The sequence below is a fragment of the Diplotaxodon limnothrissa genome, linkage group LG7, assembly GCF_057381915.1.
Source record: "Diplotaxodon limnothrissa isolate DT_005_m linkage group LG7, D_limnothrissa_male_GT1.1, whole genome shotgun sequence".
Lineage (NCBI taxonomy): Eukaryota > Metazoa > Chordata > Actinopteri > Cichliformes > Cichlidae > Diplotaxodon > Diplotaxodon limnothrissa.
In genome coordinates this window covers 47,903,304-47,917,964 of record NC_140602.1, presented here as the reverse complement: position 1 = coordinate 47,917,964, position 14,661 = coordinate 47,903,304, and the positions used below count along the sequence as shown (strand labels likewise).

Here is a 14,661-nt window from a genome sequence, read left to right as displayed (position 1 = left end):
CTGCCCGTTCTGCTAATTCTACTTTCCCTTAATGCCACTAGAAGTTTTATTTTCCCCACCAGCAGCTAACCAGTCCCTTGGCTTCGCCCTGAATGCCGTCACCAGTTGCACTTTTGTCTCCCTCCTTTTCTCCACCTCGCTAAACCAGTCTCATTAATAAAGCCTGTATTATCTGTCCTCACTACAGCCCAGTCCATGAAATGAATAGTCGGGGTCTTCATTGCTCTCTGCTGTCTGACTAGAAGAGCTCATAATGGCTTCATTAAGGCAGAAGTTTCATTTGGTTGACAATGGGTTAATGGCCCATGTGCAGTCTTTTGGCAGCATGGAATAAGGCTACCGGAGGAGGAGAGATTTTTGATGAGCGCTTTCATTCGGAGGTCAGCCAGGGTCATCAGAGTGTCAGCCACAAGTGAACAAATATGTAATTGATGTTGGGACAGCCCCGGTGTCCCCCCGGGAAGCACCCTCGGAGACACCCCCCCCCCCCCCCCCCCCTCCTCTCATCACAGAGGACAACACCGAGTCAAGAATGAAAGGGGGTAAAAGAGACAAACGATATCCCAGAAGGAGGATACGCTTCAATTTTGGCCCCCTTTCTCCTGCCAGCTATGTTTCATTTCTCCCTGCTGGTGTAATTGCTCTCCCCACACGTCGGGAAGCTGGCATCCGATGCAGAGGAGGGGCTGTCGTGCAGGAGATGTCTTCCTTTGTTTCCTGATTTGCATGGATGTTACAAGAGAATGGTAGATAAGTGGTGAGACACATGCCGTATTTTTCTTAAGGTAGCACTCTTAGATTTGGTCAGAAGAGAAAGTTGGCCCAGTGCTCGCTCCATGTGTTGTGGAGCAAAGCACCGAGTCGGACCTCAGAAGAGAGGTTACGATGACTTTGGTCTTCATGCAAACCCTGTAAGACAAACTTGACGGTCTCGTATTGAATGACCAGAAAGTGTAGTGAGCGACAACTGTTTTCTTCTCTCATTGCTTTAGTTTTGATGAAGTCACACACAGATATCATTTCCTTCACTTATCAGGTAATAACCTAATTTAAAGTAAAGACCTTTACACGCCGGCTGCGTGAAATCTGTGCAAATAGTTCATGCGTTCGAAATATTTTTCAGACTCTCCTTTATTTATTTTGTTGTTTTTTGATACAGCCGTGCACACGGATTTTTATTTTTTTTATTTATTTTTTATTTTTTCTTCCCATATCTGAATAAACCGATCTGGCCAATCAGATCATTACACTAAAATAATGCAGCTTTACATGTACAAAAGCCGTCGTGATACAGCTCCAACTCTGATGAAACCACAGAAACAACAGGACCAGCTCATCATCGCTTGGTCTCATCTTGTTTTTAACTGCTTTTTATTGTAATTTCTTTTAGTTTTTTAAGGGCAAATTTCTCACAAAAAGTGTGTGTGTGTGTGTGTGTGTGTGTCATAGCCAGTTTGACTCTGAAAATTCTGAATTTCGTGAGTTGGGTGTGTAACGGCTTTTAGCCTCTTGGCCTTAGAAAGATGGCACGATGCATAGATGGAGTCATAAATAGAAAGAAGAGGGGAAGCTGTTATTTATGGTTTTTACAAATTCAGTCATGCAGATAATTGGGAACTAGCGGTATATGAAAGCCAATCGTTAGGAAGGGCTGTGGACATCAGTGATAGCAGTAGCATGGAGAGGACAGTGGTAATGAAATCTAAAGTGGATTACAGCTCCTGTAAATATTAGTCGGGTGCATTCATAGTCAACAATTAATAAAACTGAGACGTTACTAAAATCATTTCCTTGTCTGGAGCTTCTTTCAGCTGCTCCCGTATTCACAAAGGGTTGTCACAGCGGAGGATGAAGGCTCTTCTTGACATAACCCTCTCAAGGATTTGTTCCTCCTCTTGGTCTAGAGCGAGGGCTCTTTTAACATGTTAGGCGAATGTGTTAACCACTGTGCTAAACACATAACCTTGTTCCCAATTAGCTGTAAGCTTTTCACTGCTTTATTATGATAAACTCTGACCAGTACTGATAGTTGAGCACTTCAGATCTTGGAGTTTACTTGGAGATTAGATCTGGAGTCTTCCAAACCCACCTCAGCCCACAAGTGTTTGGCGTTAGTGCTAAATGCACTGTTGTTTGAAAAATGTGTGCAAGCTGCATATGAAAATTGAGTGCGTTTTTGTTTTGTTTTTTCAGGTGGAGAAACCATCAAGAACATCAAAGAGCAGTCTCGTGCCCACGTGGAGCTGCAGAGAAACCCGCCGCCCAACACCGACCCCAACGTGCGCATCTTCTCCATCCGAGGCACCCCTCAGCAGATGGAAAAGGCCCGCCAGCTGATCAATGAGAGAATTGGGGTAGGTGGTCTAGCTCCAGCCCCCCACGATACTCCCTCCCCAAAATGTCCATTGTCTGGTCTGATATTCATGAGCGCACATGTCAAAGCGGGGAGCTTCTCGGTTGAGCTAGGCTGCTCTGGTCCTGGTGGCCAGCAGGATGTCACCAGAGGTTAAACATGAAGAATCCATCAAATGGACTTAATGGAGTGCATCAGCGCTCGGCCCTGCCCTCTGACCTTGCCTGTTGGCTCCTTTTAAACACAAGTGTGGTCTCCTCTCTTTATCTTGTCCAGGGCCCAGGAATCGGGGGGAACAGCACCTTCGGTATGAATCCCTACAACCAAGGACCAACCACTCCCCCGCAACAGTAAGGGTCCATTTCTCTCCTCCTCACAGTGCATTTTAACACACACCTATGTGAATATAGATGTTCAGCAGATGCCGTTTAAACTCACGATTGCAATCTCCTGTTTGAAGTGGGCCTCAGACGTTCATGACTGGAGGATGGGGGACAACTTTTCAGATATGGCAACCCCAAGGACAACAGGATAACGGTGAGTAATTTCACCAAGAATGTGCTTCTTTATCTAGACGAATACTGTGATGCATTTTAAGAAGTTTTATTAGCTATAAATTTGAAAACTGCGACCAAAAGCTCGGCAGCAGAGCACGACTAGCTCTGTTCTCAGTCTTTGGCAGCTTTCCCGGAGGTTATCCACGTGTTTCTTGCACTGACGTGTTTTCCATTTGCTGTCGGTGGAAATCATCAGAAAGCAGCATTGCAGATGGAAAAGCGGAAAAGTAAAATCCAGCCTCAGTAACTCTGGCGGCATTATCTGTGTCTGGTTTCAGGTCACAATGGATCCCAGACGGGCCAGATGGACTGGGAGCAGTATTACAAAAAGTTAGGCAAGTGTCACTCAGGAACAAAAGGACATTAATCCCTCAGCTCTTTGTTTTACTCTTTCAAGACTGAAGTTGAATCTCATCTGTGCACATTCATTTTTATTCACACAAGCCTGTTTTTAAAAAGAAAAAAAAGAAAAAAAAGAAGAGAAAGTCAGTGGAGTAGAAAATAAAAATTCTGCTCGTTATAGGTCAGCAAACCCAGGCCCAGAGTACTGTTCCTGAATACAACAAAGGATGGGGTATGTAGTTTTACCGTGTTGTTTTAGGAGTGCAGTAGATACGGATTTAAGCATATGCTCAATTCCTGCATTTGTTTCTTCTTCACCTAATTTGTTTTTCCCCTCCTTCTGTTCAGGCCAGGCGGCTAGTCCTGGATCTCAGCAGACCTCCAATCCTGACTACAGCACCTGGGTTGACGTCTACAGACAGCCGATGGCCTTCTTCAGCCAGGGCGCTCAGACGCAAGCCCCGGGTCTTCAGGTGAGGTCGGACTCAAATGTACAGATGTTGAAGGATCAGCCCGTCTCATACGGCATGCATTCAGTTTTATACTCCTGGAGTAAATATTAAAGTTAGGAGGATTTTTTTTTTTTTTTTTTTTTTTTTTTTGTATTGCTGCTGATTGTGGTTTACATTTAAGAAATCATAGTAGTGATATTTTACTTTAGCCAGGTGTAGTAAAAATATGTACTGTTTTTGTTTGGTTTTTTTGTTGGGATTTTTTTTTCTTGATAAATAAAATTACATTTGTTAAAAAAAGTAAAATATTTATATAATATATATTATCACTTTTTTTTCCAGCTTAAATTGGTGTATTTAATACTAAGCTCTTGGAAAATAGGAAGAAAAAGCAACTTTACTCCCATTAAGACTGTAAATATTTTATCCATTAACTGACTGTTAATTAGAAATGGTTCACACTCAAAATTAAAACTGTTTTTAGAAAGCTCGCAGTATGCTGCTGCACCGAACACTGTGACGATGCAGCGTTTTTGCAGTGCTGTCAGTAGTCGCACGTTTTAATGGAAGTGCCTGACAAATGTCGATGTGCTAAACGCTGTCATGTTTTAACTTTACAGGATCATTAGAGAAGGCGCCCAGGTTAAAGACTTGAATCACTGAGGATGAAAACAACCCTTCTTCTTCTTCTTCTTCTTTTTTTTTTTTTTTAAACTGGGGGTGGGGGTGGGGGGGTCTAGATTTCCAGCGCCTTGAAGACTTTTTTTTTTTCTTTTCTTAGTGAGAAACACTAGCTGTAGAGTGACTTATATAATAAAGTAATATTTCTAAAATCAGGAACATTTATTTGTTACTAAATGCTTATGTACACTGTTATTTTGGATAGACAGTATATGGGATCCCTTTGTTCTTTGGACTTGAGAGAGCTGTTCTGTTATATTTTTTCTTCCTATATTTTCCTGTCTTTGCTCAGTTTGCGCGCCAAAATGAACCCAAGAGTTGTAACATTTCAAAAGGCAATATGATCTATTTTTTTCTAGCTCTGTCGAAATGAAACCATGATTGTGTGCTTAGCAGTCTTGAATACAGTGTTTTGTTGTCACATGTCGTAAGATGTTTAAAACGTTTGTTTAAAATGTCTTTTCTCTCCTTTTACATAATTCAATAAAATGAAACTGTGATGTTTTTTGTTACAGGTTTTTTTTTTTTTGTTTTTTTTTTAAAGGTTAAAAGGTTTAAGGTGGGTTAATGTCAGCCAGTGGCAATAGTTCTAATTTAATTCCTGTTGTGCATTGTTATGCTGTTTCATTGTCATTTTTATTGTACTCTGGTTTAAAGAAAGGTGCAATATCTTATTTCACTTTTGAAACAAAGATGGGTTCTCTAATATTTTGACAGACTTTTTAACTTGTAGTTTTAAGATGATTTTTTTTTTTTTTCCAAATGCAAATGTCATGGATAATTTATTACACTGATCTGATTTAGGGGGATGTTGCAAATAGCTTTTTTGACTTTGCTACCTTGTACAACTATGTATATATATGCTCATATATTTGACTGTTTAATTTAAACATCTGTTTCATATATATAGATATATAAATACTTTTTTTCCTGCGATCAGAGTTGCAGGAAAATTGTCCCTCTTTTTCTGTTCTGTTTTCATACTGAAAATGTTCAGATTGTGAATGTGCGATTTGAAATTTGATGTTGCATCTTGTTATGAAGCAAAACAAGACGTGGTGGATTTTGTTTTTATTTTATTTTTCTCTCCTCTCCTGGGTATGTGTTCTGTACCTGAACTATTCAAGACTGCTAAGCCCCTGTAATTCGTACCTGTGTAATAATTAATGTAGTATTTTATGTTTTAAGTATTATGATCAAAACCTGTCTTATTTGGTACCTCCCAGTTCGCCGGCGCCCCCTCTGAGCCCTTGCTGTGGACTCAGCGGGGCGTTGGACTCAGTCCAATGCTAATACCTTTTTAATTTTTTTTTTTTTTAATTTTCTTGTGTGATCTAATATAAATGATGCGTCATTATAGCAAGTGATTCTGGTTATTAACGTCATTTCTTAATGAAAAGGGATATAAATTCAAAATGTCTAATTATGGTGTTTATTTTGTTTGGTTCTTTTTCCTCCTCTTGTGTACAGTTAACCATGTATTGAAAACATCTGGACTACCTTTATTGTGTACTGTTGAGCTGAATTTTTATTTTATTTTCTTTTTTCTGTTTGAATATTGTAATCATTTGGATGTCTTTGGTTGTATTCTGATACTAAAGTGTTAAATTTCACATCTGAAACTTTCTGAGAGCTCTATTGTGTTCGTGTGTGTATATATATACTAACAGATGATACATAGAGGATATATAGGCCAAATGTATGTTTTCATGTTTTATAAGCAGAATATCTATTTTCTATAGTCCATTGCCAGTTCTCAAATTCAAATAAATTTTCCGCAAGCCTCTCTTGTGGGTGATTTATGCTATTACACGTTCATAATGGTAACTTTCCTGCACTGCCGAGCTGCTGCATGCTGTAATACTTCCACTGCGTTACGTCCACAGACAAAAAAAATACCTGCGTGTTTAAGAGTCTGTTGCATGACTTTTCATTGAAACTGATTTTTGATTTATTATTAAAATAAGCCACTGCCTTAAGTTTCTGGATGAGGACTTCAGTTGGAGTTGTACTATAGCAGACTTCACCTTCAGAGCCTGTCAGGAAATCTAAAGTTGGCCTTCCTTTTATCTTTTTTTTTTTTTTTTTTTTTTGTTGTTGCTCCAAATGCTGCACTACTTGGCCACATTTCCTCTGCAGCCATTCCTCATTGCACTTGAAACAATTCTTGCACTTTTTCCTTCCTCATCCTTCTCGCACATTAAATGCTTAAAGCCAGCATCAGCTCATTCCACTGTCCTGTCCCACCCCTCCTCCTCTCCTGCAGCTCTTTCCAGCTTTGTCACTGCACATCTTTGCCCTCAGCAGGGAGGCTCTTGCCACAGTGGATCCTGCGTGGCCCCGTAGCGGCCCCTGCTTTGATGCCGTGCAGCTGTTTCCAAATCCAGCCCTTGATTTTGATCCTCTTCGTCTTTAACGTGCCATCCCTGTGGACGTTTTGGACCTGCTGGGTCCTTTGTGGCCATCTAATAATTTTTTCTTTTTAAGCAGAGTGAGAGGGGCACTTCATTATCTGTAGACACACCGAAGCATTTTCCTGCTTATCCAAACTGACCGTATGATGGGGAATTTATGCTGAATATGCCGATCTGTTGCACAGGCAGGTGCCCCTGTATTGAAACGTTGATTTAAAAATGATCCTGCTTGTACAATAGTACTGTGGCCTTTTTAAAAGCGACTGCTTTCAGTCTGAAAAATGAGAAGAGCAGAGCATTTAAAGTAAACCACATTTTTTTGATGTATTTATGTGCAAGTAAAATATTCCTCAAATTATTTTAATGACTTTATGCAGGTTTTGCAAATGTTGTGCCAAATCAATGTAGTTCTAGGGACCTTTACTTCATTTTGAGGCCTCTATTGTTCCACCTCACTTAGCTTGTAAACAGCAAAATGATCTATAATTTCATAAACACTCTGCAGAGTGTCTAAAATTAGATGCGTCATTCTGCATTTATCTTACATCACCTGAGCCCGAATCACTCTTAAATTCCTAGATTTTTTTTTTTTCCTCCCCAATCATAGCTGAACATTTTCATTATAATTCAATTTTATTTTGGCTATATTTGAGGTAAAATGGCAATGTAATGTTGGGAATATCGTTCCAGAATAACATTTTTAATATAAGGTAATTATAGTCTACTCGGCATGAAAAAGCCTTCGCAGTTCAGAATTATTGGATATTTTTAACACTGTTAGATGGGGGGAATGGCAGCAGTGGTTGTTTTATCCTCTTCCCCCTGCTCTGTGTCCAGGTCTTGTTTGTATAAAAGAGCATTACTGATTGGAAAGGCCAACTTCGACTCAGCTGACTGTACGACTTGTTTTTATTACGTCTGCATGCAATTTGGTGCAGTTTCATTAGAAAATATTTTAGAAAACGATCAATTTGTCTCAGACTCATTATTTTTAAAAGGTAAAAGTACAGTTGTCAGTATTTGTTTATTTTCAAATCGCACTCCAAACTAATGATGAGAGAAACTGGATTTGTGGGACTTTTATCCACAGCTTAGCAGTTTTGCGGCTGCTACTAAATTTGGGTACATTTTCTCTTTAGAAGTGTGAAGTAGATTTAAGGGGATAAATCATGTCGTGACATTTTAATTATTACTGCAGTTTCTGCTGATTGATCGAAAAAGGAGACTGATATAACTTCGCAGCTTCACGTCGCAGCCAGTGTTGGGCAGGACGAACCAAACCATGTTTCAATTAGTTTCCATGCTTTGTAAGTAAAGGTGGGCCTCCACACACACACACACACACCTCCACATCCAGCAGGTGGCCTGTCCTGTCCCGCAACCGAGGGAGAGAGGGGTGAAGAAAAAGAGGCTCTTAGGGGTGTGGGTGGGGTGGGGGCTGCACCTCTCTCACCTTTGCAGCAGATGAGCCGGCCTCCAGGATCCGGCGCACTGTGGCAGCTACCTTAATCTGTTTTTAATGACACTGCGGAGGATCCCGCGGGAGGCTCTGCGCTCCTTTCTCCCTGCTGGTTGGACAGCAGCTGTGTGTGTGTGTGTGGGTAAAGTGTCAGTGATTTACGTTCTTATTTCTAACTAGCAACAAAAACGGGGAAAAAAAATTCCAAGCAAATTCTTGAAAGCATCTTTTAATATTGAGTAATTTTCAGTTTATTCTCTGACATTTTAATGTGTAAAGCCAATCATGTGTTTTCTCCTGTTTTTCTTCAGGGGTGTATCTCTCCATTCTCACCCCCTCCGATTCGCGTAAAATTCCGCTATTTACCCACAAACAAACGCTCGCCTTTGATAGGTTTCCCAGCAGCTCTTTGAAATCCATCAATTACCACATTCTTTGTGCAATAATTGTCAATCATCCACATTAAATTGATAAGCTTTAAATGGACAGAATAATGGCTTAAATTGTTTTACAATGGAACGGCTAAGCGGGATGATTTGCCATTGCTGACATGCCCGCGGCTTTACCAGCTCCGCATAATGCCACAGGTTAATGCATAAATAAGCAAATCAAATCCATGCGTTACCCCAATTCAATTCATTTAATTCCTCTTTAATAAAGAAGCGGCCCACCCCCCCCGTCCCCGCCATTTACCTCGGATTTGTGCGATGAATGCTATAAATGTAAATCAATCTAGATGAGAAAGAATCCCATTGAAAGAGCAGAGAAATTTCATCTGGGAAAAAGGAGACAAACGTGGGAGGGGCCCGCTCATAAAAAGCAGCTGTACACGGTAATCTTTTTTCGTGCCCTGTCACTCACCTTGCCTTTTCACTATCTCTGCAGCTCAACAAAACTCTCCGCTATTGTATTTACTTGCCATATCTTCTGTGCCATTACATCGCCATAGTCCATATTCGTCCAGAGAGAAAGAGGGAGAGAGAGAGCTCAACGTTGCCCACTTTTTTTTTTTTTTTTTTTTCGGACAATCCCCTTGTAGTTGTTGGACTGAAAAGAGGAGTGCATGGATGTCAAATTGCCCTCAAAACACCATGAAAGATTGATTTGCAGCACTTTTCAGGGCCCTGACATTACTGGGAGGGGAGCTGAATAGGAAACCTGTGAGCCAGGGATGGAATAAAGATGTCCTCTCTGCTGGAAAAGAAGGAAAAACTGCCCATTTAGCCCCAGTCCATCAAGCCCGAAAAATAGGCAGGAGAGGAAAAAACACAGAGGACTGCGACTATATGGAGAAGAAAAGGGCCCATATATACTCATCTAAACGTCGCCACAATACCGAGTGGGGGTGGAGGGGATCCGAACATCCATGAATATTAAACCGCTTACCTCAACAAGGGCTTGAAAAAGTGAACCACGTCAAAGCAGCTTTGCATTTCTTTTGCATGCGAACAAAGCTGTAAAAGAAAGAAAGAAAGAAAGAAAGAAAGAAAACCCTAAAGTTGAGCTTGTTTCCATTCTTGTTATTCCCGCGCTAACTCTTCACAAAAAAATTAATATTACCACCACATGAATACGAAATGCATGAGAAAAAAATGGGCGAGCAACTCCCAGACGCAATGACCCACTTCTGTACGCATGAGGGGAAACTTCTCGTTCTTCTTCATCATCATTTTAACACCACCTTCTCCTTCTTTATTCTTATTTATCAAACATACATCATTAAGAAAGTCCCAACAAATCCACGGAAGCACCCCCCCTTCCCCGGCAGCACAGGTGTGCATTTAAAGCGGTTTTTTTTTTATTTGTGTGCCTTTTTCGATCTCACAAGCATGACTACAATGGCTTTGCGCATGTGTGTTAATTTAATATGCAGCTTTATGTGCGGATAATTACCAAAGTAAAGTTTGCCCCTCCGCTGACCCACCCTCCCTGCCTCCCCTCACTCTCCCCTCCTGTCTCCGTTGGTTTTAATGTCTCTGCTGGTTTGTTGCCGTGCAGCAGGCAGGTCCACGCGGTGAGGGGTGTGTCATTAATAAGTAATTAGACAGGGGTCACACTAGCCACTTATATAAAGAGACCCCCACAACCAGGCAGGGCAGCTTTACTGCGCACAGTTTGGAGCAGAGAGAGGGGCGGACTGAAGAGCAGCTCCCTGTGTGTCCACTTCTTCTTCTCCTTCTTCTCCTCCGCTCGCTGCAGCTTCACTTATCATCATTTCTGGGTTGATTTTTCCCCTCCTCGCTCTTTGTGTTTTTTTTTTTACTCGTCTTACAACATGGGCTCCGTGCTACCCGCCGACGCTTTGGCTCTAAAATCTGGATTTAAGTGTCCCAGTCGCTCGCTGTCGGACGTGATCACATCGGACATCCTGCACAGTTTCCTGTACGGCAGGTGGAGGAACGTGCTGGGCGAACACCTGGCGGAGGAGCGGCAGGGCAGCACCGGCAGCAGCCCCAAGACCGCCTTTACCGCCGAAGTCTTGGCTCAGTCCTTCGCTGGAGGTAGGCTGAGCTGCTGATGCTCTACTATTTCATTCAAATGTTTACCCACACTGCAGTGCGGGTTTGTGGTTTTTTAATGCCGATTTTGGTTTGTTTTCGTTACACCAGGTTGTGCGTAAAAGGTCCCCTTGATTTGCGCTTTATGGCTGTAGGACACATTTTTGGAAGTATTTGATCAAATCATCTTTCTTCGTTAATCAAAGCCGACAATAAAACTTTGTATTTTTTCCCCCATAGATTTTCTCTCTCTCAAAATTCTCATTTATTTTCATCGCTATAAACACGGACCTGTTACTGGCCTTCTACAGCGCTTACGTCCTAAACTTTCCCTGACTCCTCGCTGCTTTCCACGTTTTCTCCCAATTTTTTTCTGCTTTTATTTCGACCCATTTAACGCGTTAACCCTTCCCCAGCTCCGAGACCTCGCGCTGGAGGCTTGTTAGGCGTGTAACTGAAAGACGCGGAGCATTAAATTCATTTGGTTAACTTTGTGCTTGACCTGGGAAAGTTTCCACTTAAACCTCGCGGAGTGAAAGGTTTCCTTTCTTTAAGATGTCCCCGGGTTTTTCTTTTTCTTTTTTTTCTTTTTTTTTATCCTGCATTCATCAATCTCCGGACAGTCTCTTTTCCTCTCTTGGCAGCTATGGGGCTCCGGAGCCTTTCTCTTTCTCTCTCCTTAAAAGATTTGCTGTTCCTCACATAATGCACCGTGAAGGCTAAATCTAATGCTATTCATTGCATGTCAACCATCTAATCGCCTTTCCATTTTTTTGTTGCAGAAATTTCTGAGGCTTTTAACAAGTCCGCGTTTCATTCAGTGCAAATTTATTGCTACAAAGTTCTTAAAAGGATAATGAATTTGGAATTAGCCGTTTCTTTTCCAGTAAACTTTAATGAATATCACATCTGAAGCATGACAAATTGTTGGACCCTGCGCAATAGAGGACCATTTAACCCCTATTCGGACGGGATTTTTTTTTTTTTTTTTTTTTTTTGGCAGCCGAAGTATTAAAAAAAAATCTTTGATTTTGACATTAAAGAAGCACGATTTTCTTTTTTTCCTCCCTCCTTTCTGTTGCGGATGAAAATGCTTTCCGAGAGGCTTTTGCACAACAAAAAGTTTCAATTCAGCCAGATAATCGAATTAAACGGAGGATGAGGTGTAGCTTAATATTTCGTGACTAAAATAAGATCCAGTTCATTTGCTGCTTTAAGGACTTTTTTCCAGCAAAGCTTTGGTGCTGAACGTCTCCCGACCACAGTGATCTGGCTCCCATGCCCTTTAACTGACACAAAGATTCATAGTACGCGGTATCATCTAAACTGAGTAGCTGCTCTCAGTATTTTAACTTCCTTATAAAAAAAACCCACAACAAAACAAACAAACAAAACAAAAAACATTCTCACGTTTCTTCCTCTTTATATTCGTAGAGGTGCAGAAGCTGTCCAGCCTGGTGCTGCCCAGTGAGGTGATCATCGCCCAGAGCTCGATCCCCGGTGAGGGTCTGGGCATCTTCTCGAAGACCTGGATCAAAGCCGGCACCGAGATGGGCCCCTTCACAGGGAGGCTCCTGTCACCTGAACACGTGGACCTATTCAAAAACAACAATCTCATGTGGGAGGTGAGCTTTTAACTTCATTTGTTCATCCCGCAGCCTGATGAGGCCCGTGTTATCCAAATTCCTTAGTCGGACTCTTTACAAATTTCTCCCACTTTTTATTGCCTTGTGCGCTCAGGTGTTCAACGAAGACGGCACAGTGCGTTATTTCATCGACGCCAGTCAGGAGGATCAGCGCAGCTGGATGACTTACATCAAGTGTGCCCGGAATGAGCAGGAGCAAAACCTGGAGGTGGTGCAGATCGGCAGCAGCATCTTCTACAAGGCCGTGGAGGTGAGGACGCACTTAGGTTCAGTCCAGATAGCAGCTGTAACATGCCCATGGCATTAAAATACCTCTAAGCGTGTAAAATGCAGGTGCCACCTGCTGGCTAGAATAAGAACTTAACCCGTGATTTCTTTCTTTATCATTTGCATCATTCACAGAGCAACTAATCGAAATTTCACGATGTCTAACTGATATTTTTTTTTTATCTCGCCTTTTCCCTCTCAGACCATCCCGCCAGACCAAGAGCTGCTTGTCTGGTATGGAAACACTCAGAACACGTTCCTGGGAATCCCTGGAGTTCCCGGAACCGAAGAAGAACACCAGAAGAAAGGCAGAAATGGTGAGAAGCAGGTTTTATTTCACTGTGAATGAAAAAGGAGCTACTTAAAAAAAAATCACGGTAACCACGTGAAACTCGAGCTGAAAAGGTTTTCAAACATCTCCTGCTCTTTTTTCTCCCCAGATGACTCCCACCCCTGTGACGGCCCTTCCTCGTGCTCCCCCTCCTCCTCCTCCGCCACCCCCTCTTCATCCACGGGTCGGATGCGCTGCGTCATCTGCCACCGCGGCTTCAACTCCCGCAGCAACCTGCGCTCGCACATGCGCATTCACACTCTGGACAAGCCCTTCGTCTGTCGCTTCTGCAACCGGCGCTTCAGCCAGTCGTCCACTCTGCGCAACCACGTGCGCCTGCACACCGGCGAGCGGCCCTACAAGTGCCACGTGTGTCAGAGCGCGTACTCCCAGCTGGCGGGCCTCCGGGCGCACCAGAAGAGCGCACGGCACAAACCAGTGGCTGCCGGAGCCGATGCGTCCTCCCAGGTGTCCCCTCCTCCCCCACAAATGACAGCCGTACCCCACCAGATGCCCCTGGTGCACCACATCCCAACCATGGTGCTATGATGACGGAAACACTGGAAGGACTGCCAGGCAGGACGACGTTGCACTTTAGATTAGAGCCGATTAGAGCAAAGGGTGCTCAGTGAAAGGAAAACACGAGTCGAGGTGACGGTGAAAGCATTTCTCGCCTAATTTGTTTTTGCGTGTTTCTTTTTGTCAGAAATCATGCTTTAATTTTTGTGTTTTGGGAGATGAAAGAAAGAGAGAAAAGACAACCCATATTTCGTTTTTATATCATTTGTTATCAGTGATTCTGTGCGTAATCCTTAAATCTAATTGATATGTTTGCATCAAATCCTCACCAGCTCAGGTGTAAAGTACCATCACAGATGTGTACAGTCATGTGAAACTAAGGGAGTACATGGTTTCCGCTGCATTGTTCCACACTGTAAACTAAAATAGTCACTTTAACGTTGTACAGACTGGGTACTTTGGAGAGTTAGGTAATTATATAAAAAATGGAATTGTATGCTACTGTACATGTGAATGTAAATACATTTGTGCTTTCTTCTATTCTAAATAAATGATATGATATTACATGTGGTGGTGTTTCAGTTATTTTCATACATTAGTTCATCATTAACCATATGCCCAAGTTTTATTATCATATGTAAAAGCATCATGTTTCCTTGGACAGTTAGATTCTTTCTTTACTTTCCACAACAGCTCCAAATATTTAAAGGAAAGTCAACATATAAAATAGAAACATAGAATAAATGATATTGGTTTGAGTCCTCTCCCTATCGTCAGCATGCAGGAGAAGAATTTAGTGAATTAAATCAGTGAAGTTGTTCTTCTGAAATGGTGCGTGTGCCTCAGGATTAAGCTTTTTTGGCTGTGTCTGTGTCTCTGGGTTTCGGAGTGTTTGTTGCCCATATGTTTTTTTTTTTAAAAAATACATATAAATGGAGGCAAAAAGGGATGAAACATAATGTTCAAAAACGTAGATACTTCTCTAGCTCATTGGCTCATCATTTTTGGCCTGGACTTGTAATAATCTTTGCATCATAACCATTATTATAAGTAGTTAGATGGGCATCTAAGGAGCGACTGGAGTTCTTCCAGTTTCTTGAAGACGTTTCACCTCTCAGCCAAGAAGCTTTTTCAATTCTAAA

The 14,661-nt window shown here is 42.0% G+C and overlaps 2 protein-coding genes across 3 annotated transcripts in view; both read left to right on the top strand.

Annotated features, from left to right (window-relative positions):
* fubp3 (far upstream element (FUSE) binding protein 3) overlaps positions 1–4,403 on the top strand; it is a 28,321-nt gene extending 23,918 nt beyond the window's left edge. Inside the window, exons 13-19 of the mRNA XM_085359794.1 lie at positions 2,194–2,354; positions 2,630–2,703; positions 2,814–2,890; positions 3,189–3,245; positions 3,434–3,484; positions 3,601–3,725; positions 4,325–4,403. Of these exons, the coding sequence (XP_085215920.1) occupies positions 2,194–2,354; positions 2,630–2,703; positions 2,814–2,890; positions 3,189–3,245; positions 3,434–3,484; positions 3,601–3,725; positions 4,325–4,333 (554 nt within the window). The 3' untranslated portion in view covers positions 4,334–4,403. The remainder of the gene's footprint in view (positions 1–2,193; positions 2,355–2,629; positions 2,704–2,813; positions 2,891–3,188; positions 3,246–3,433; positions 3,485–3,600; positions 3,726–4,324) is intronic.
* Positions 4,404–10,533: 6,130 nt separating this feature from the next.
* Positions 10,534–13,549, top strand: prdm12a (PR domain containing 12a). 2 transcript variants are annotated; one of them, XM_085358304.1, is made up of 5 exons: positions 10,534–10,759; positions 12,191–12,381; positions 12,497–12,652; positions 12,872–12,986; positions 13,110–13,549. In XM_085358304.1, the coding sequence occupies exons 1-5, from the start codon at positions 10,534–10,536 to the stop codon at positions 13,547–13,549; spliced, it is 1,128 nt and encodes a 375-aa protein (XP_085214430.1). The 2 variants fall into 2 exon arrangements, with proteins under 2 accessions (XP_085214430.1, XP_085214429.1); XM_085358303.1 differs by having other exon boundaries at positions 12,872–13,007; positions 13,101–13,549.
* Positions 13,550–14,661: the final 1,112 nt, after the last annotated feature.

Coding starts and splice junctions, on each gene's coding strand:
- prdm12a (XM_085358303.1), top strand. CDS start 10,534: ATGGGCTCCGTGCTACCCGCCGACGCTTTGGCTCTAAAATCTGGATTT. Junction 12,653..12,871: donor TCTTCTACAAGGCCGTGGAG/GTGAGGACGCAC, acceptor TTTCCCTCTCAG/ACCATCCCGCCAGACCAAGA. Junction 13,008..13,100: donor TGAGAAGCAGGTTTTATTTC/ACTGTGAATGAA, acceptor CCTGCTCTTTTT/TCTCCCCAGATGACTCCCAC.